The sequence below is a fragment of the Oreochromis niloticus genome, linkage group LG7, assembly GCF_001858045.2.
Source record: "Oreochromis niloticus isolate F11D_XX linkage group LG7, O_niloticus_UMD_NMBU, whole genome shotgun sequence".
In the NCBI taxonomy this organism is placed as follows: domain Eukaryota; kingdom Metazoa; phylum Chordata; class Actinopteri; order Cichliformes; family Cichlidae; genus Oreochromis; species Oreochromis niloticus.
In genome coordinates this window covers 43,513,488-43,536,976 of record NC_031972.2, presented here as the reverse complement: position 1 = coordinate 43,536,976, position 23,489 = coordinate 43,513,488, and the positions used below count along the sequence as shown (strand labels likewise).

The 23,489-nt window shown below is 37.9% G+C and overlaps 1 protein-coding gene across 1 annotated transcript; it reads right to left on the bottom strand.

Annotated features, from left to right (window-relative positions):
• Nucleotides 1–6,963: 6,963 nt before the first annotated feature.
• lg7h11orf96 (linkage group 7 C11orf96 homolog) lies at nucleotides 6,964–8,469 on the bottom strand. Its single transcript, XM_005459979.3, has one exon. It carries the CDS (start codon nucleotides 8,160–8,162, stop codon nucleotides 7,782–7,784), a length of 381 nt encoding a protein of 126 aa, XP_005460036.1. The 5' UTR covers nucleotides 8,163–8,469; the 3' UTR covers nucleotides 6,964–7,781.
• Nucleotides 8,470–23,489: the final 15,020 nt, after the last annotated feature.

The window sequence follows — 23,489 nt, the reverse complement described above, 5'->3', positions numbered from 1 at the left end:
TAATTACATTTCTTTGCACTGAAAGGGGATTTTCACTGATCTGGCCCACTTAAGATCAAAGAGGGCTGTATCCAGCCCACAATACAGCATACTTTGACATCCCTATTTTAGATGTTAAGAAGGAAAATATTAATCCGAAAGTGTTCACTGTTGATTTAACTCCTTTTTTTAAACACGTGTATGTCAAAGTACTGTGCAAAAAAGTGTGCAGATAAAAACTGATGGAACAGTAAGAAATAATATACACATAACTTTATACTAAACTTTACAATCAAGGTCTGAACCTAAAACTGGATTTCAAACTTTCTGAATAAGTGGAATCAGATTTCCAAATCTTTTAGGACAAGAAAAATAACATAAAATAAAACTCAGACAAAAGCGAATAAAGTGCAATTCCCTAATCTGACTTATCTGCTGTGATAGTATTTCACTTTGAAGGAAAGAAGGATGTTCAAAAATAGCAAAGTACTCAGCATGTTTGTTCAATGGTAATTACCTACGGATCTGTGCCAAGTAAAGCACTGAGAAGGGGAGTTTGGTATCCTCAACCTTTCTGTCTCTCACTGCCAAAAATGGAGAAAAAAACTCTCAGAGAGCAAGAGTTGGCCTGGTTTGTAAATATTGGCTGAGGATTTAAGCTGGTAATGCTATCTATCTATCTATCTATCTATCTATCTATCTATCTATCTATCTATCTATCTATCTATCTATCTATCTATGTTCTATGTCTTTGTTTTTCAGACAACAGATTTAAGGGAAAAGGACACTGGGTGAAGTGATATGTGGGTCACCTTTCGCGTTGCATCAGTAATCAGCTCTTTTCAGCAGCAGGGGGAGATGAAGAGCTTAGAAATGAAGCTTTGAAATAGAGGGAGAATAATGCCTTGGACCCTGCTTTCTTTGTACTTTTTCTGTGACTGCCTCCTTCCTAAGTCATGAGACAAGATGAATGCAGCTGCGTTAATAAAATACAAGTCCAGAAGCGACATGTGGTACCCTGCTTCTATTCTTTTACATTTTGGATGCAAATATTATATATAAATATTCTGTTATGTACATTTTATAAAGCTACCTACAGGTGTGTAAGTTAATGAAAACTCCAACTGTAACATTAAAATCTTGAATACATTTATAAATCCTCAAATGCCAGTAAAATGTATATCATTCTGAACATGGCATTTTTACACAATGACTTCTGTTTTTTGTTTTTTTAGGTGCAAAACTGTGTAAAAGTCTTGAGCCCCATTTCTCTATATTTTGGGTGTACTGAAAGTGGCAAATAGCTGGGGAGATTTCTTGAATGTGAGTCAATATTTTGTATTACCATCTTTATTCTTCAAAACAGCCTGAACTCTCTTAGGAAAGTTTTCTTGCAATTTATTTAAGTTGTAAATTAGATGCTTTCCAGATGCTACTGCATGATGGATCAAAATCTGTACTTTTCTATTTTCAAAATTCAATCGTTGTTGACAAGATCACCAACACTAACCCCCCAGCTGCCTGAAACACACTTCCAAATCGAGACAGGCGGCTGTAGACCTGCTGCCATTGATTTTCATTACAGTTTTGGGCAATTTGGCATACCTTACCCCTTTCTCTTCATTTCCATTCTTTAAGAATGGCTTTCTGACAATGATGTGACCCGACAGTGATTCCTGATGAGGCTTCAGTGAGTGGTAGATGGACCACCTAAGATCCAGATGCATCTCTCAGGTCCCAAGGTTCGTGCTGTGCTCAAAAATAAAGTGTTAAAATCTCAAGCTACAGCTACAGCTCAGATTCTACAAGCTTCAGTTAAAATGTTAAATGTTAAAATTCATGACAGCACAATTATAAAAAGACTGAACAAGTACAGTATGTCTTGTGTGGAAGGGTTTCCAGGAGAAAACCCTCTTATTTCTGAAAAGAACATGACAGCACAATTTGCGAAGTTGCATCCGAACAAACCACAAAACGTTTGGAACAATGTCCTTTGCACAGATCAGACCACAGTGGAGCTTTTTGGCCATCAAGCACAGCACTATATATGGAGAAAACCAAAAACAGCATATCAGCATATCAGCTCATACAGAATGTCAAGTCAGTGGTGGAGGGTTGATGATTTTAGCTTATTTTGTAGCCACAGGACTTGGACACCTTGTGGTCAGTGAGTCAACCATGAATTCCTCTGTATGCTAAAACATTCTAGAGTCAAATTTAAGGCCATCTGTCCAAAATTGGGTCAGGCAGATGGCCGAAACTGGGATGTTCAACAGCACAAATATCCCAGGCACACCAGCAATCTATAACAGAATGGCTGAAAAAGAAAAGAATCAAGACCAAAGTCTGAATTTCAACCTGACTGAAATTCCTCTGCTGGAATTGTACATAAATAAAATTGTCACAAACCTCAATAAACTAAACTGAAGCTACACTCTAAAGAAGAGTGGGCCCAAATTCGTTCACAATGATGCGAGAAACCGATTAAGTCATACAGAAACTGAACACTTCAAGATGGTAAAGATGGTTCTACAAGCTACAGAGAGGTGTGCAAATTTTGTCATTTCATCTGTGGTCCATCAGTTAAATTAAGAACTCCTTGTTCAATGCTAATTTGCCTTCATGACACTTTTATCTGAGAGGAAAATCTGATATTAATGCCAACTTTTTAAAAAAATTTTTTAATTTAACCAGTCATGATTTTTGTTTGCTTATAAGCCTTAGATTTTATAATTTTTTTTAAATGAAAGGCTTTAAATATTTATCAGCTAAGTTTGGACTTCACTGTGTGCTTTTCTAGAGAACAACCAGACAAGTGACCATCATACATCTATGGCTATAAATGTCAACAGCTTCATAAAAATTAGGGTGAGACAGACACTGTACAGACAAAGGCACGAACGTGCTGCTTGTCATAATGTTCTCAGCTGTGGGTGGAATCACTCAGCAGATGCTTTGAACTTGGGAGAGAGGACTCTTGTTCCAGAGCAAATATTGTACCAGCTATTTATGCCGAGCTCTCGGTACACTGAAAAAAAGGGATCGGCCAGTTCTTGGATTTATGTAAGCATCTTGCGTGTATTTAACACAATTGCCTCATGGTTTAAAGTTAAGTGTAACTATATAGTGTAGAAACTACATAATATGCAGAGCGGGTAGATTAAATTGTTCATATCATGCTCGAGTGAACACTGCACGGGATTTCAGTCTTGCATGCTTTGGATCGTGGTTTGAGGAAGGCATCCATCTCAGTCAAGTCGAACAGCCACCTCTACTTTTTTTGGTATACTGAAAGAAGTAAATTGGGTGGTTGTTACATTAAAAAAGTCTACCTTGTAATTTGAACACAAAATTTTCATGTTTCTATCTTGAACGTAATTAAATCATGTAGGATCTGTATGAAATTCAACAACTTACTTTGTTCTTGTTGAGATGACATGATACAATCTGGTAAGAGTGGTTAGTTGCTGGACTCATGAAATTAACAAGATCACATGAGATTTCAAACTGCAGGAAAATCACTGGAGTTATAAGAGGCAGATAACTACACACACACAACGCGTATGCTATTGCTATTTATTGTGGTTTAACCTGTCAAGGACAAAAACGTACAGAAAATACTGCATCAAGCCTTGAAATCATAGCTTTCCTACTTTTGTTAACCCTGGATTGGTGACATGGTGGTTAGTGCTGTTGCCTCACAGTAAGAAGGTCCTGGGTTCAAATCCACAATCTGGCTAGTTTGCATTGATTTCTGTCTGGGTATTCTGGCGTCCTCCCACAGTTAAAAGTCATGCGGTTATTAGAGTTAGCTTAGGTTAATTGGTGATTCTAAATTCCCCTTGATGGGAGTGCAAATGGTTGTTTGTCACTATGTGATAGACTGGTGAGCTGTGCAGTGTGTAACCTGTCACTTCAGGGTTATGCCCCAGCCCCCCTGCAACGAGGATAAACATAGGAGGATGGTAGTTGTAGTACTGGGGTAAAGGTTATTGAATAGTGTTGAAATAAAATGACAAAACTGTGAAGGATTAAAATATTCCAAGAGCTCAACTTACTTCATCTAAACATGTTTCAATCACATTTTATGAACACAAAATGCACAGGTTTATTGAATATGAATAAGTTGTGTTTATTTAACTCAGTTGTTTAAGTTTCTTCCAAAGCAAAACATTTGTGTGCAACCAATGTCCACTATTGAATCAAGTAAATCCAACATGGCCTTTTTTTCAGTGTACACACCACTAGAACAACCCTGCTAACATGCAAGTCCCTGTGACCCTAAAAAAAAAAAATCTCAGATTAACACAAGTCAAATAGTTATCATGATCATGGAACGTTTTCTTCTTGTTTTTGGAACATTTTGCAACAATGTGGCCTTCAGATATATGAATATACACCTAATTAAGACATATCTCAAATACATAAAAGGACATATTTTATAATATAAAGGCGTTCACATGTTTAGATAATTATGTGGAAACCAAAAGGAATAATAAAAAGCAGATAACATAGCTGGTTATAATGCAATACCAAGAGTGACTTTTCACCCAAAAGTGAGCAATTTTTCAAAAGGTTTATTTTGCTGGGTAACATAAAAGCAGTGAATTAGTTGTTTCCATTATTCAGCGCTCTAATGATTCATTACTCACGTCACTTTATGGTTTAAAACTTTATTTTTGTTTTAACACCTGGGTGAAGAATCATATCTGTCCTTCATTTACTTTGAAAACTCCTAAAGTACCGACTGACTCACTCTCAAGTACAGCAAGAGGCTAGAGTCAGTAATTAGTAATTACTTGAATAATTTTACTTTAAAACTTTAAAAATGACCACATGAAGTACAGTTGTCCATGTTAAAAGATTTAATTTTCAGTCCTCTATTCTTCAGAATATTCTACATACACTTCAAATTTTACAATAATAAAGTGTTTAAAACCAGAACTCCAAACAAACTTATGAAAAATAGGTACAAGGTGCATATTTTACTTAAGGAGCAGAATATTTAGATTAAAACATTGAATCTACTTTTAGCTTACAATACAGCACATTTTTTTCTTATTTTGGAATAGTCCAGACATGAATGTACATTTTTTTGGACACGTGTGTTTATACAAGCTCCTTTCGACTCTTCAGCTGTTGAGCTGAAAGAGGATAAAAAGAAATGTACATGTCAGCAACGCTGTGCGACAAAAGAATGAAGACATCAGCTCCAGACAGTGGTGTATTTTAAACAGTGATGTTGCCTTTCAAGGAGCTTGGTATTCTACCAACATTAAAGGGAAAAGGACACTGAACAAGATTATATCTTTTCAGCTTCCTCTCAGTTTTTTTTTTTATTCCTTACAGGCTATCTAGCTCGTTAACTGACAAAACAGAGCATCTGTACAGTTTGTTCCATGTTCTACATATTCATTTATCAGATGATTGCCCTTTTATGCTATTTTAGCTGCTATCAAGTTGTTTACAAAGACATCATGCACTTCACAGGGTCACACTACCCCAGTTTGGACTCTTTTACACTGGTTTCATGTTGTTTTTCATGCTTAACTGGCTGCTTTCAGTGCTAGGTTTGCTCTTTAGCCCAGATCTTTAAAAGGGGGAAGAGTTCACCCTTGATGGATTTGAGTGCAGTGCCCAGACCAAGAATGGCAACCCTTCGTTGTTCAAGCGCCCTTTAAAACTTTTCATTTTGAGGCAAAAAGTGGACTGCTGGTCCCTGGACATTTGTCAGACACTTCACAACTGTAAAAATCAGTCATCCGGGCCAAACCGTTACAATCCGTCTTCCTTTAAAGCACCGAGCAATCTGTCTTGCAGTCAGACAGTGGAACTAATTACTAAAAGAAGATTTCACATGCAAGGTTTTGTTTTAGTGATGCTCTTGAACACTCCCTCAGCTCCTCTGCAAAATAAAAACTGGGTTGCTGAAGAAAGAGGGCAGGAAGAGGAGGCATGGACTGAATCAATCTGTCACCCCGGCATTAGATGACAAATGTGATTCTCTTCTCTCTCTCCATCTCTCTCTCTATTTTTCAAACCAGACAATATCTCCGTGACTCAGCTGTTTCCAGAGCTGCGTCGTCAAACAGTGTGCTGTGTATGTGGTTAACTACAACAGCTCCACAACCACTTGAAAAACAATGACTAATGAGTGTGTTTGGGTAAAGGATGGGGAAAGAGCTCTGGAGACCTTTCATGTGCTACCGGCTGGTCTTTATCCATGTCCACTTTGGCTGGATAACTGGAACTGGCTGTTTGTTGTTGTTTTTTGTAAAGAAAAGCGCAGTTGTGCTTTGCTTTACGTCAGAAGCAGCAACAGGGTCAGGGATGTTACAGCTTGTAAGTTCAGGATGCTTTTTTGGCCTGGACATATTTTTGCACTTGCTGACATGTTACTTCACTAGGATAAACATTGGGGATTATATTTATTTTGTGAGCCAAACCCAAGTACAGAAATCCAATAGAAAAGGCAGTTGGTGGCTACTAGGCAGCATGAATTCTACTGGTAGGGTAAGGCAAGTTTTTGTGTTTTCACTCATAACAAGAAAATTAGTGAGTAAATCCTACACTATCCTGTAACTGCCGCCCACTTACTGTCTCATCTCTAGTCCGTGTCACTCCATGACACAACTGGCTGCAGTGGCTCTCTGTGCGTTGCTGTGGGAGAGGGCCGTTCAGAGCAGGTGTGAGCTTGTTGTTCCTGAGTTTGCTGCTAGAAACCCAACATTACTGAAACTGCGTCACCTTTAAAGCCATTGGTCATCTGTTGACAAGTGTGTTGACAAGCGAGTGAAGCATAAGCTTATCTTAACAATAACACCGGTAATGGAAAATCTGTTAAATCTATGTAGGCTATGAGTTTGCTGTAGTCCTCATTGTATCAAAAGTCATAACTGTTAACTTGTAAAGTTCTTTTTTTTGGTTTTTCTATGATAATCCTTCCCAAACTGGAATATACAAAGAAAGGAGAACAGAAAATGGTTCAAAATATTTGAAAATATTTATTTATAGGTACATACGAGAAACATATATGTATAAAGTAAAACAAACAAAAAAACAAGTATAAAGGTTATATTTTTCTTTGAAAGTCGAGGTGACTTTAGAAGTCAGAAAGAACAATAAAATAATATTACATCTACAGCTCCACTTGGTTATGAACAAAATAAGGGAATAAATAAAGACATGTATGCAGAAAGTATGTTTTTGCACATGAACCGAAGCTGGAAAACAAGAGCTCAAACTCTTGACAAAGCTTTGTCAATGGTACTCTACTGCTCCAGTGACAGCCAGGTCACTTTTGATGCTGGGCGTTTTGCTTAGTCAAAGTATTTACAGCCTTGTAAGTCACAATACTAAAACTTTTAAGAGTTCTTTCTATGGTGACTCAAATAGAAAAATATGGATTCAAACAAAAAAATACCTATACAGCTTTAAAATGGGAAAATACCATCTATCTTTCATCCTTCAAGTTTTTCTCAGACTACAGTAGAAAAGGAATACGTATGAAGAGTGATGCGCTCAACACTGCTACTTTTACACTCATCATATCTGTGGAACAGTGAAACCAGCCTGTGGTAGAGCTCATTACAGATATGCTGTAAGTGCATCTTTAAGCTCTATACTCTGTGTTGGCATGTTAGTATTTTTTAAAAGGCAGGCTTTTGAATGAAGAGCAGCAGCTTACACACAGGCAGCCTGGCAGACAGGCCACTTTGGTACAGTTCAGTTGACCTCAGTTCAAAGTGGGGTCAAGGCAAAGCGAAGAACATGGGAGCCGGGAGAAGGTCACGTCTCTGCCCTCACTGGGTGGAGTCGGAGTCGCTGGAGTCCAGGCTGGCCTGTGTGGGTGTAGGGGTGCAGCTGTGATGGGCAGCAGGTGGGCAGTGGAGGGTCTGTGTGCTCCGCCGCAGGTTTTCCAGTGACTGCAAGAAGGAGCGCCGTGCCCTTTCCTCCTCCAGGGGCGAGGAGCCTTCTTCTTCTACCTCTTGGATCTCAGCGAAGGTGACCGGCTGTGTTTTGAAGCGAGCCTCACGAGGTCGACGGGAGCGGCTCTTGCCCTTTGCTGGGCCCTTTGGTACGGGCAACTGCTGGGGAAACTCCTCCATAGCTGATGCCATAAGGTGAGCTGGCAGGACATGGAAGCCAGAGGCCTCCATAACCATTTGACGTACAGCAGCCATGGTAGAACAGGAGTCCAGTGAAACTGAAGGCTCTATAAGTGAAAGCTTGAATACTTCTCTGCGGACAGTTTGTCTCTGTGCTGTTTCCAGTTTAAACGAAGAGACTCTTTCTCAGGAGCAACAAAGCAGTAGTCAGTCCAAAGTCCAGCCAAACAAACACTCCAGAAAGCTCCAAGTACACTGTAGTATTCTTGAAGATACAGCTGCTTTGAAACTCAGTGTGTTTCAGCTCTGCTGTTGCCCGTTGTCTCCACTCTTTCTCGTTTTGTGTGTGTGTGAGACTCTGAGTCTGCTGAGGCTAATGCCACAGACAGCTCCAGCATTGTCTTTTATAGCTCCGCACTACCCACTCAGCCTCTCTCTCTCCTTCCCTCCCTACTCTCTATTTGCCAGGTTCCTCCTACTCCCCTCCTTTCCTCCAGTCATGTTTCCAGTTTCTGTAGCAGTCAGTCCCTCAAAATAAACATGTGAGAAGTGAATCTCTGTCTAGGGGGCTTTTATGGTTTTGTAAGGGGGGTACATAGACACAGAGAAGATGAGAAAGATACTTGATACAGACACAGAGTCATCTGAAAGAAACCAAACCAAAGGTTGAGAGTAGAAGACTCAGAAGCCATTAGATTTGCCACAGTGGCTCAGACTGTTGTTTTTGTTTTTAGCTGGAAATCTATTTCAGTCTCCTGTATTTAAGGGAATGCCACGAGATACCAGAGTTAGATTATACCTGGCCAAAGAAGCTTCTATTTATTTACCAGATTCACACATTCATTCAGTAAATATCTATCTCAGTATTCATTTATTGTCATTCATGATATTAAAAACATAAAAGAATGAAATTTGTTTCCTAGGTCAGCATTAAATAAATGATAAAAAGACGCAGTAATAATCTAAACTCAGAGATGCACTGAAGTCGAGGCCTTGTTTACAACAGGTAAAAACAGAAGATGCAACTGAATAAATTAAAAAAAAAAAACCCAGCAGAAAATTAAATAAATAAAAATGAGGCTTTATTTTTCTGCACATTATTCCCACTTAATAAAAACAACTGACACCTGAAATGTAACACACTCATTTTACTGTGTTTGATAAATGCCTGTATACACCATCATAACATATTATGTAATAGTTTGTGCTTAACAAAAGGGTTCAGCTGCCCTTCATCTGACCCATCTGAGCGGAAACACATCTGGCAGCGATGCTTGCAGGGTTCATGTGTAAACATGACTGTAGGAGAGGCAAATAGTGTGACTTATAACAGTCCCTGTGTTGGCACAACAATCTCATTTCTTACCCAGTGGCATCTGCAAATGCATAAAACAGTCTATATATACAACAACCAGCAGACAAACTTATCTGGGTCACATGCATTGTGTGTGAAGAAAACAGAAGCACCCTGAGGGAACTCAAATTCAGTTTGAGAGGACTTGCAACAAATGGCCAAAGCATGGAGCAGGTAAACCTGAAATAAGCAGCTTTTGGTGTTATGAGCCACAAGGAGCGGCAACTCTGGATTTTACTTTATGGCACAAAATAAAACAACAATTTGCTCCAGATTAATTTTATCTAAAAACTTTCAAAGATTACTGGAATCACTGTTGGTATTAGACAGCACTCCCATAAGACATTTGGCATCTTGGCATTTTGGGCAACCTCAAACATCTTGGCATGTTGTGGCACTGTGTGTGTCTGTGAATTTTTCTGCATGCAGACGAAGGCTAAATTATGTTATGTTATAAATTATGTTTATTTCCATTTTAATGCAATACCATACAGAAAAAAATGAAGTGTAGTATTACATGATCCAAAATCGACCAAGAATTTCACATTAAAATATTTAAAGCCCCTAATTTTTGTTGTGATTGTACAATTATTTTAATTTTTGTAATATTAATACATAGTAAAAATATATAAATAAAAAAATAAAAAAATAATTTGAAACAACACAAATCAAACTTATTGTTTGATATTGTTCAAAATATTGTTTTAAAATGATGTTTTAGTTGCAAATGCAGATGTGTCAAAAGTCTAAACAGACTGTTATGTAGTATATACATAAAATCGTACTTTGTGAGCAAGATGTCACTGAAAGTTCATTATATTGATCTTTTTAAGTACTGTTTTATATTTGTGGTATCAGCTATTACTGCACTGGGAGAAAATGGGGAGGTTAGTCAGTGAATGCACCTGCTCCAATTTCAAGTTTGGCAATGACTCCAACAACTAAAATTACAGCTGCTGATTTAAGGTTAAAACTGCATTTTAGATTTAGACTAAGATTACTATGAGTGTGCTGTAAATGAAACATATTCAATGGCTGTAGGCTTTTCAGCTCAGGGAATATAAATTATGGTTCCAGAAAAATGGATACAGTTTTCTTAGCATGACATGTAGTAAACGTCACTGTCGATTAGTAAACAAACACAAACATAAAACAGCACAGACTGATCAGCAGCCCCAGCATCATCCCAATTACGTCATCTTGACTGTAACTGTAATGACTAAATATATCAGTGTCAGCGCTGACGCTGGCAGGCCAGGGCTGGTGGAGACTGCCTGTGGTCACACTGTAGCTGACAAATATTTTTCTTCCACATGTGACACAGGTCATCTGATCAGACAGAAATGCGCGTACCTATGTAGAGTCATGTTCTCAATTTCTCCTGTGAAAAATGAAAATCACAGACTTAGTCATCTATTCTATTTCTGACTATTCTGAATACATCATTGACAGAATTTCTCACATCAGAAAAAGAAAGGAAAAGACAGCAGCAGGCATTTGTCATATCATCATCCATATACATGTTCCTATAGCCAATGAATGGGTCAATGACCTCATGTGGAAGACAGAGGATAAAAAAAAGACAGTGCACTTCAGCTTAGTCAGAACAACTTAGTCAGAAAAAAATCCAACACACCGTTAGTGCTCACATGGAAAATATCACAACAAAACAGATGTAGTGACTTCTGTTATGTTTAATTCATACTAAGTCACTCTGAACTCTCTCTGCTGAGATGCTTCATGCAGGTTGCAAGTACTACTATTGCATACAGTAATGTCATGAGCAAAATCAAGGACAGATACAGAGTGATGGTTCTGTTCAGTGAACAGACAAATTACTTAAAATAGATATCAATAATCATATGGGTTTAGATAGATTTGATCATCCACTTCTATCCACTTCTGTGATTATTTGTGAGGTGAGTCTGCTCAGTTATTGTGCTGTCTCTTCAGGGATGCCAAAAAATATTTTGGCATTTGGTAAATAGTCGCTATATTCAGTGTGTGGCTCTTGAATATAATGAGTCTGGGATTGTGATTGGGGTTATTTACAAAACCCAAAATTAGTTTTTCAAATGCATTACAGGCAAAACAAAAACACCATAAAATGGTTAAAGCTAAGTGTCATTTACTTATTATTACTTAGCATATTGCACATCATGCATCGTAATATCAGCCTCACTGAGGTGACAAGTTCTTTGCATTTCAAGGGCTGACCTCATGGGCTTTCCTTTGCCATCCTTGTGGAGTTTCCAGGAGTGACAGTACAGCTTAAAACAGCCCCCCTCATTTCGTCATGCATTCCTTCGATGACACTTCAGGGGAGTTTGTGGGCAACGAGGTCATCCTATTTCTCACGCTTACACTTTGGAGTCATAATCTTGAAGAGTGCATATGTGTGTCAGATGCATATGTGAATGTGCAAACACCTGTTTTCTCTATTTTGAGTATATCTAAGGCACACCAGTATCAAACCACTTTTGTCAAATGACATTAGAGGACGGTTAAGACGTAAGTGTTTGTGATATGGGGTAGTTGATGCATAAACATATGCTGCACAATTGATTTTTCATTTGCTTTAGCGTACGTGTTTTATGAAAGTGTACTCAGCATGAACCAAGTAGGCCAAGAGCTGGTTTATATGTCCTTGGGGATTATATGTTTTTTCTAAAAGACCCAGACAGTGCTGCACGTGCTGTACACAAGGACAGAGTTTGGCAAAAACAATGGTATGAAAACCTTTTTCTCCTGGACTTGTTTTTTAATCTGTTAATTAAAGAGTTTAAACCGAATAGAAGAGATAAGAGTAAGGCCAATGTTTTGGCTAGAATCTTATCTGATTTTCTCCATTTATCCTTGTACAGCTTGAAAATGAAAGCATGTAGAAACACTTCTTTAAAATATTATTTCAGACTTTTTGGATAAGTTTATGTTTGTAGAAACATTTCAGAATTACTATCGTTCAGTCACGATGCATCAGTGCATTTCATTTACATGAGATGGGAAGTCTGTTTCTTGTGAATTTCTGGATGCATTTGCTAATGAGGCAATATGGAAAAAATAAGGGCTAGGGGTCTATACAAAAAAGCATGATTCTGCATGGGTAGCAATACAAACACTAAATGTTATACTTATAAAGATGACAAAATATCGTGGGGCACATCTGATTCTCATCTTCACCGCAGTGAATGAACAGTGATCATAGTATGTCTCAAAACTCTCTATAACCTCTATAGTAACCTCTATTTGGTGTGTGTATAATGTGTGTATAAATATCAGAGTCCTGTTAGGAAACATGGTTTAACTTTCATCACATGATACATTAGTAGTGTGAAGGGAATGTGTGAGTCTACATGTGTGTAATGAATATGTGTTGGTTAGAATTACAAAGCTAAATGTAAGGCATGGATTAAGTCACTAATAGTATGATTATTATACACATAAGTGTATGGCACACTATGGCAATCTAATATATCGAATGTATAACTATCGGATATACAACTACAGACGTAACCCGAAACAAAAAATATATTTGCTTTATTAAGCACAAACAGCTGCCAAGCACTTTTGCCAGAAACACCCAGGCATGAACAATGTTTACATTTCTGATCCAACCCAGACAAGAAGCAGTTGCACGGACAAATAAAAGCCACTAACTTATACTTTGGAGGCCGACATTGTGATTAACCAGGCTACTGGTAGGATATTAAATTTTGGACTGTCTTTGGTTCTTTTAGAAAGAAAATTACAAACTACACATTAATTGTTGTGAAAATTTGTACAGATATTTGCATTCCCTAGTGAATTAACCTACTACACTTCAGTGAGCTGGTGTTCTCATCATACAATTGTCTTATGTGCCAAATAGCTAGTTTGTACAGTGTATTGTTAGGAGGCTAGTGTTAGCATCAAGCCAGATAAATCATTTGCTTATGCACAACCTCATAGCACTGGTGGCGTAGCACCTCTTAACCTTATTTATTTTAGTTTGCATTTTTTCAGTGGTGTATAGTCAATTTAAAATAGTCTGTAAGATATTTTAGGACATACTGCCCTACATCCCTTTGCACGAGTTCTGTCTGCAGGGTCACAAGAGACAGACTGACAAAAGGTGTGTTTATATGTGTACACTGCTAACAAGAATTGCGAGTGTGTTTAAATGTCAGGGATAGATCAATTCACATTAGCCTATTCCTCATAAATTTTCCATCCTGCTACTTTAATTTATTTTATGTATTTGCTCAATGTTTTATCCTTATTATTTTGTAAATTTTTATGTTTGTTGTTGTTATTGCTTGTGTACAGTGTCCTTGAGTGTTTTGAAAGGCCCTTTCTTAAATAAAATGTATTATTATTATTATTAAGAGAGAAAATAAAAGTGCACAAAAGGAAAGGAAACACATTAAAGCTCAGAAAAGAGAACATCATAATAAAAAAAACATAAATATAATAAAAAGTTTATTTATTTTTGCCTTGTTGTAACAAACTGCACTCACCAGCCATTTCACCCTTGACCTGCTATGAATGTCTCATTTTCCACTTGTAGTGTGGCAATGTAAATATTACTGTTGTGTCCATCAGTGAGCTCTGCAGTGCAGTGCTTCTTTTGGTTGATGGGTTTAGTAAAGTAAAAAGGAAATACTATCTGCATGAAACACATAGATACAAGATCTGTAGATTTTAAAGAGATTAAAAGAGATTTTACATTTTTTTCTTTGTTTTTTCAGTGCTTGCCATTTAGTTCCATAATATTAAGGCCTGCAGAGCTTTTTCAAATTCTTTATTCTATATTTAGCAATGAGCCAAACAAAATTCGGTCAAGGATACAAACTGGCATTTATAATAGATTTAAAAAAAAAAAAATCATGTAATTGTTAGTAAATGCTGTATGTGTGATAATGTTTGCATCAAGTTTCACATTCAAACTGGCCCACCTGTTAATATACATACAGGTGTATATACATATGATCGTTATGGTTTATCAATGGTTACAGCCTCTTGTAATAAAAGGGATGTATGTTGCATCACAAGACAGCTGATCAGTTTGTTTTACTAACTCATCTAACCAAGGTATTTTGTAGAGGGTATAGCAAATGTGGCAATTTGTGTTAAAACAACAACAGTAAACTCCACATTTTGCCTTTTTTCTGAAAACAGATTTTTGTCTTTATTCTCAAAATGATCAAGAATATATTTTTTCTTAATGTGGCCCTAATACTCTGTTGTAGACATCTCTATGTCCAACACTAAATAAATTTTTAAAAAATCTATTGGCCAAAAGAAAAATGCAACAATATGATTTTAAGGTGAGCTACTGATTAAATATGTGAAATATTTCACTAATAAAAATGAGCCATTGCAATCTAGCATACTTTAACAGAATTTAAAGAGAGGGAAAGAGAGGAAGCGAGAGAGAGAGAGAGAGAGAGAGAGAGAGAGAGAGAGAGAGAGAGAGTGAAACCCATTACCCAGAAATACAAGTTCAAAAGGTGAGGTACACTCCACAGGCCACATTCCTGAACATGCAAATCCTCCTGTACCCACCACAAAATGTCAGTGAGCTGGAGAAAGGAGGGAAGCAAAAGTCAAGCTGCAAAACTCAAATACTTTACTTCTCCTCTTGTTCTTCACAAAGAACAATAAGCATGCACATTTAAAATATCAGCACATAGCGTGCCTGCATGCCTGAAACTGAAACATGCTGACCAAACTGAGCTAATAAAATGAAGATATACAGTATATATAAACAAGTTACTATTACAGTTGCTGCGAGGTACATTGCTAACATTTGGAAAGAGCTAGGGTAACTATTTCCCTTTTTAAGATAAGCAAGGTTAACCATCCCAGCAAAGGCTACTGTTAGCTTTTAATATTTACACATTTAAAACAAGTGCAATATGTGGTATATGTGGTAGAGGACTCCCCCTGTAATCCCCAGTATAGACTTATAAAGAGATGTGGGTTTAGTACTGTTTACCAATACTGCTAGTAAAAATCAAGCCATTCTTTTTCTAGCACTTGGACTGGTCCCCTTTCCCTCCCTCTCTGGAGACCAACTCTGTAAGACTTCATAGGGACAACATGGTTATTTATAAACTGAGACTTGAGACTGGGAAGAATTCGCATGCAGGAACACCGTGTCTGTTTATGCTGCAGCCACGTGCACCCACAGTCACATAAAGCCGTAAGTCTTGCAGGTAAAAGATAGTTTTCGTTGTATTGTTTTGTTTGCACTTTTATTAGAGGAAGAGATGCATTCCAGGTTACATTTGCAAAGTTTAAATCAAACCACTTTAAGCTTTTGCTAAAAAGTGTAAGTCTTTTTTAATAGTGGAAGTTAAACATCTGAATATCAATTGCCCTACTGGCTCACTCATGCACATTCTGACAGCGTGCTACTGGTACAAATCAAAACAGCTTCATCAAGGACACATAAAGATCACATATAGCGAAGACTCCTGGCTTCATTCTTGGTACGTCCACCTTGGGGGCTTTTCAAGAATTTTCCTCCTATAGCTGTTCAGAGGTTATGTCCTGCTTTCCATCCTTCTGATTCCCGAGTTAAGATGCGCCTACTTGATTTGTGTCCAGTGTACTCTGGATCTGTTGATAATAAGCTACTGTCAGTGGATTCACGTGTATGATCACTTGTAATGGATGGACTGTATACACCACTGTGAAGTCTGTGCAGTGTTAGCACGTTGGTGATGCATTACAATCAGTTATAAGATGCCATTGACGATGCATCTGTTAACATGAGACATTAGCGCCTGCTTCTAAAACTCACACAGGAAAGACGTGACTTCACAGGCCAGGGGGCGGATACTGAAAACAGCAGGAGAGACAAATTAGTACAAGATGAGGTCATGTTTTCCACCATTCCAAATCTGGCACAAGCCACTGAAATGAAAACATGAAGAACTGACATGTGAAATGTTTCGCTGTTTTTAACCAAAAATGATGGAAAGCCCTGTTTTTCTGGGGTTGTCCTTTGTGTTTATCATGTGAGAGAAAGAACAAAGGTCAAGAGCAAGGTTAATTCATCTCCTCACACAGTGCAACATTTTATATTAAGCCAACAATACAGTCCACGAGGATGGTCTGTGGAAAGCTTTTTAACCCAACTTTTTAATCGTTGGGGCGATCATGGCTCAAGAGTTGGGAGTTCGCCTTGTAATCGGAAGGTTGCCGGTTCGATCCCCGGCTTGGACAGTCTCGGTCGCTGTGTCCTTGGGCAAGACACTTCACCCGTTGCCTACTGGTGGTGGTCAGAGGGCCCGGTGGCGCCAGTGTCCGGCAGCCTCGCCTCTGTCAGTGTGCCACAGGGTGGCTGTGGCTACAATGTAGCTTGCCATCACCAGTGTGTGAATGGGTGGATGACTGGATATGTAAAGCGCTTTGGGGTCCTTAGGGACTAGTAAAGCGCTATATAAATACAGGCCATTTAACCCAAATAAACCAGCGTGGTGACTCAGTGGCTGGAACTATTGCCTGTACATCTTCTCCCTATGGTTGTGTTGGGTTTCTCAAGCTATATTAAAGCTGACTATGTCAGACTTTTGCAAAAGAGATTCTTAATGTTAAAAGTTTCACTTCTTGCAATTCACTGCAGTGACCCTCTTAAGGGAATTTGTAGTGTAAGGTAAAGGCTCTGCAACAACCCAGGAGTTCCCTGTGAGCAAGCACTTGGTGAGTGCCCAGTGTCTGGGAAACCAATAATAACCTGGTCTCCAGTGCTGAGTTGTCACTGGCATTCACAGAAGCTCTTGGAGTATTCTCTTTTAAATTGACTCTATATATCTCCATGGCATTGTGTTTAACTCAAGGTTTAAGTTTTATACTGATCAAACACATGTAACCTCCCCATAATAGACATAACAGGTTGGTCACTGCTGGTACTTACCCTATTCTTTTTTCGTGTAACTGATTCTCTTATTAAAGTTAGCAGCAGCACACTCAAACAAAAACACAAAAAGCAAAGCATCAAAACTATACAAACACTAATGTTTTGGTTTATTAAGGGAGCATATTTGGTATGTTTGAGACTACAAATGTCGTTACTGACTGTAGATATAAAGAATAAACCCTGTAAGCTAGTTACAGGGTTTATTTATGCCTTATGTCATAAAAACATAACATCTCTCACTTTCTTCAGCTCATATTCCAAACACAACTGCACAACTGGACAGTCGTTTTTGGCTGTAAAATTTCTCATCTCAAGCTTGTATATGTCGGCGTTGTTGCTGTCCTATTTAACCCCTTCCTGCAACAGTAACCTCTGGGGGTGTATAGTTACTCTTTACTCCTCAATTTTATAGAGATGGATTTGAACACAGACACCAAACTCTAAATGCATTCTGCTGCTGTAATAAAACAATCATTGCAGAATTGAGTCATTTCTGCCCTTTCTTACAGAGAACACATTAAAGGGCATCAAAAGTCATGGTGGGGTGGGGAATTCATGCTAAATTGTAGTATTGACTGTAACTGGTGTTCATAATGTACAGTCCTCAGTGAGGCTTTACTTGGGCACAGTGGCTGGGCGTTACCTAAGATTCATTATGGAAGCTGCTTAGTAACTTAATTATAACATTATGTAACACTGCATCTGTACTTAGTTTACATGGATATATATTCCCCAGTGGATATCCTGTCAGAGGCTTATAAGTCACACAGCCTATTCGAAGCTTTGCAATTAGAGAAGATTTAACAACTGCCTGCTGATGTGAGGCTGGTGGCTGCACCAGCAGCAGTAAACATCATGAACATGAACATCTTTGGAGTATGGCCTAATTGAGTGTGATCCACACAGTGGCTCCAGTGGCTACATGGAGAGATAAAAGGATTTAGCAGGAACAATGGTTCTGATGCAACTCCTGTAAATCCAAACGTTTCCAGCTCTGCACAACAGGTGTCAGGATCTGGAACAAGCAAACAGTGGCTAACAGGAATGTCAGGCAGCTTTGTCCTTAGCTATTGTGTTACATTCCAGTTTCCTTTCCAGGCAACCTGGAAAATGTCAATTATTACAAGGCAGATTTAGAGTGTTGCTGTTACAGGAAGAAATAGGGAGATGATAGGTTTTAATTAGAATTTTGTTAATTAGGTACATTATCCATCCGTCCATTAGTTTTCCACCACTAATCTGGGTCTGGGTCACTGGGGGCAGGCGTGTTATGTCTTCCCTTCCTCACTTCCTACAGATCTTCTCAGGGTGGGGGAGATGTAGAGGTACTCCTAAATCAGCTAACATAAATAGGTCCTGAGTCTGCCTCAGAATTTTCAGATTAACACCTTGAGCATCTCACCTGGGAGGTTATCAGGGGTTATAAGAAGTAGACAGACTCCCAGATGGTCCCAGATGAATCTTTTCAATCCAGAGGAGAAACGGCTGTACTTTGAGATCCCCTTGATTGACTGAACACCTCATTCTATTTGTGACAGTGTTTGGAAGAAGTTTATTATTTGACACTTGTGTCTGTTCACAGTGTGTGGCCATAGGTAGAGTCAGGAGCATAGACAGAGCAGCCTATCATGAATCAACACCTTTTTGTGAGTAAGTGATCCAAGTGTAAAGACTCATATGAAACAAAAACCAAGATTCCTCAACCAAGATATGGATCCTGGAGAAGCACACTGAATTCAGACAAGTGGGTTGTTGGCTCTTATTTAGGAGGCCTTTGTCTAAGCACTTGACCAGGTTTAGACCAAAAGAGCTACCCGAGTCAACCCATTACTTCATAGGGAACTACATGAGTCTTGCTTATATGTAATGAAGTTTCATTTATCATTATTTAATTGAATACACAAAGAAAAATTGCTGAGTACTATATAAAAAAAAATACACAAAATAATGTTAATTAATGTTTTTTTCTTTTTTAATGGATGATGCTTCAGGTGTACAGCCTGATGATATCCAGCCTGATGAACTTTGTCACCACAGATGGCTAATAATGGTTATTTATCTGTCAACTCTTTGATACTAATGAGAAATGACTTTGATTGGTTATCATGTCCATGTGATGTGATCACATGACTAACAACATGATTTACCACTGATGGCCTGTGTATTATTGTCTGATGACGAGGGGGTGGGATTGAAATGTTGCACACTATCAAGATGTAGGTAAAGTTGGGCTTCTGCAGTGTGTAAGCTGTTGATTTTTTTTTAAAAAGTGGGAGGATATGTTTTTTCCAGTCCAGCTAATGCCCCATATTTTTTTTTTTTTTGGTGTAGATTTGCATGTATCATACAGACATGTTTTATCATACTCTCAATCTTTATTTATATTGTAATGTAATGTAGGTGATAATATCGCCAACTGTGTGTTTAACATTGGGATTGTGTATTTAGCTTTTCCCAAAAGACTTTTTAAAATCAAATTTTAATTAATATTAAACTTTCTCCTGTAATTAAGCTAATGAACAGTGAGATTTTCCAGGTGTGTGTGTGTGTGTGTGTGTGTGGTTTTTTTCTTTAGCATTACAGAACTTTCCCAGGCTATTGTCATCCTTGTTTCAAAGATTTGCAAAGATTTGTTTGTATCAAATTCAGAATTGAGTGCCTATTTCAAGAGCTGAATATTTGAATTTGATACCTTTTAGTATTTTATGCTCCATCTATCCACTTTCTTAAATGCTTTTACATTTAAGGATCTCACATGGACTGGAGTTTATCCCAGATATCATAAAGTCAAAGGTAGGTAACACTTTACACAGGTCACCAACCTGTTACAGAGCCAATACAGAGGCACAGACAATCATTGATGCACACATTTACACCTTCAGCCAGTTTAGAATAGTCAGTTAACATGAATGTATGTCAGGATTGCGGGAGGAAGGTGGGATACCTGGAGGGATTTCAAACAGGCCCAGGGAGAACATGGAACACCATACAAAGTTTTCAGTGTTTAATCATCTAAAAATCAGCATTGTGATTTATTTAGGTTTTAATAAAACATTGAAAAATGCTGTTATACAATATTAGCAACAATGTTCATATAAAAAATTCTTCTACTTAATTTCTTGATTCTGATTATTACAGATGTAAATCTTCAGAGCAATTATAAGGCAGCCAGGAATTGGGGAGCAGGTGCAGGATTTGCTACAGGAAATGGGCTGTGATCTGGAACATTACCAAACAGTGTTCAGCCCAAACCTTCTAACAATGTGATGTTTCTGTCACATACAAAATGTTCTGTGCCTCTTTAGTCCCAACTTTAAGCAGGCACTGAAATTTGGGCACAGCATGCTATATTTCCTAGGACCCGTTATACAACTTGTAACATTCACTCTGTTACAAGTGAGGGTCTCCCTCATTAACTCTCTCAAAATCTTCAGTCTTGCAGAGAGACATTACAGACAGTTTAGACCATCAAGGAAGTTGTCATGGTTACAGTAGGTGCTGTACTGATGCAAAGGTACATGGAAAATTGAGTTAAGCGAGCGCTGCAGGGAGTTTACAGTGTCAGTGGCTATATCCCACAGGGCTGTTCAAAACCTGAAATCTAATCTTTTTCTTTTTTTTAATGTAGTAAATGCTAAATGTGCTTGAATAGGGCCCAATCTGAAACAGAAAATCAAATATTGCATCCCTGTGAACTCTTCTGGTGGTTGACAGATTTGATTTGTTTAGTGTCCATCTTCCCTACCATTCACATCCCTCATACACTTAGCTGCACCAAATACTTTAAATTATTAGTGAAGGTGAGCACCTGTTTGTGGGTACAAAAAGAGAGACATGTTTACCATGAGTCTTTGCAGCAATTTAGCAGTGCCAAGTAGTGTTTAAAGTGTATTAAGTTGTTAAAATAACTTTCATACATGCAGCATATGTGAAGATAAATATTAAATTCTTAAAGATGTAATATTGTTAAGTTTTTTTTAAAGGTAAATCAAAATCTACCTTTGAACTACATTGTTCTTGTAGAGATGCCATTTTGTTAGTCATATAAAATTTGTGAAGGGAACAATAAATGCATAAATTAAAGATTTTTATCAAATAAATCAGGACTAAACAAAACAGCAGCATCTTAATAAACTGGAACTGGTATGATAAAATACAACTCACAAAAGTTTTCAATAATCCTAAGTGATATAACACACTCAATTGCCACTTTGTTAGTTACGTCTCGCCAATACTGTGTTGTATCCCATTTTACTTTCAGAGCTACCTTAATTCTTTATGACACAGATCAACAAGGAGCTGGAATCATTTATATTGACTTGATAGCAGTATGCATTTGCTCTTTTGCATGCCTTGTTTGCAAAGAGTGGTTATTTGAGTTAATGTTGCCTTCCTATTAAGTCGGTCTAGCCATTCTCCTCTGACCTCTGGCATTAGCAAAGTATTTTCACCCATAGAACTGTCACTCACTGGATATTTTCCCTTCTTAAGACTCTTCTCTGTAAACCCAAGAGTTGACTGTGTGGGAATCCCAACAGATCAGCAGAAATATTCACCAATAACAACAGCATTGAGTAACTTCCCTGTGATTAGCTGATTAGATATTTACATTAATCAAAACGTATCTCACTAACTTGTACTTTAAAACATGAAGCTTTGTCCAGACTGAACCAGCTCTGCTGAGTAGTAGATACCTTACTTTGTATGTAGCCAGCTGATTACATAATGATTGGCTTATCATCAATCATAGATCTTGAACCCATTTTATTTTATCTACCTTTCTTGGATTTTTTCTTTGCAGCTATCTTGGCTGTTAGTCTTCACAGACCTTACTGGATCTGCAGGACAGTTTGTTTTTGCCAGCTTTTTCTTGTCAGGGGTAGCACTTCAGACCTGCTATGCGATTCTTCAGTATCTGAATAGGCTTTCTATTTCCTCGCAGCTAGAATAGTTAAATCATACTTGTATATGTATTTACCAAGGGATCAGTTTGCTACGTTGAACTTTTAGATTTGAGCAATCCATACCACACAAACAGCTATTAATACACTATACAGAGAGTGGCTGGTATGATTGGTCTTGTACCAACAAGTTGAGGTTACATAGCCAGTGACCTAATATCTAAATTTACACACACATATTATATATCACCAGGAATCACCCAGAGACTCGGTTACAACTGATCAAATGGGTCCTTAGTTGTAGGTTAATTTTTAAGCTTTGATCAATTAAAGAATGTGGACTATCAACCTGAACGACTCTGACTGCAGAGACACTCCTCTCTGATTATGGATGTATACACAGTCAAATAACCTTTAAAAAGAAAGCCAGTTTAACTGAAGCTCTTTGCTCTTTCCATCTATTGAGTTTGACCTAAATGGACAAAAAACAAAGCAACACACCAAAAACTGCCCTGAAGCATTGTCTGTACACCGTAGCACATGATTGTATTACAGCCACACTATAAACTGATTAAGAATTTTCCATTAAATACATTTATCACACTTTTTTTTAGATATAATGAAAACACTGGTTACATAATTTCTCAGCCCTGGAGCACCATCTTTCTTGTTCACTGTATTTTGCAAACACCATGCTCAGATTCCAGAATATTTACATGACAAACTTATCATTACAGCTCAGGACTTTGAGTCAGCCTAACACAAGTAAAATTATGATCGTCTATGTGTGACTGTTGTCCACGTGTGTTTCTCTTACTGTTCGTTGAGGTGTGGTTGCTGTTTTGATTCTGTTGATATTCTGTGTTTCTAAGGTTTTTATTTTTCTAGTCTGCATTTGTCTTTCTAATGTTCACTTCTTGTGCTTCTTCGGAAATCGCTTCTCCTTATGTTACCAGAACTGTAACACCCCCCCCGCTTTCTTTTCACCGGGGCCTTGTATCTGCTCTGTCTGCAGTCTGTCTTCTTTGTTTCTACCTGTGGCCTGTTTCTGTCAGTGTTTCATTGTATAAATACAACTTTATATATCAACAAGGCTTTTCTTAATTTCTCTTAATTTTTGTGTGCGTGTATGTATATGGGGGAGATATTTGGCTTTAAAGGGATAAAGGATAATTCTCCTTCACCTCCACTGCTTGCATACCTGCATGTCTGGTGGGCCACACTAAGATGTGTGGAGAGGA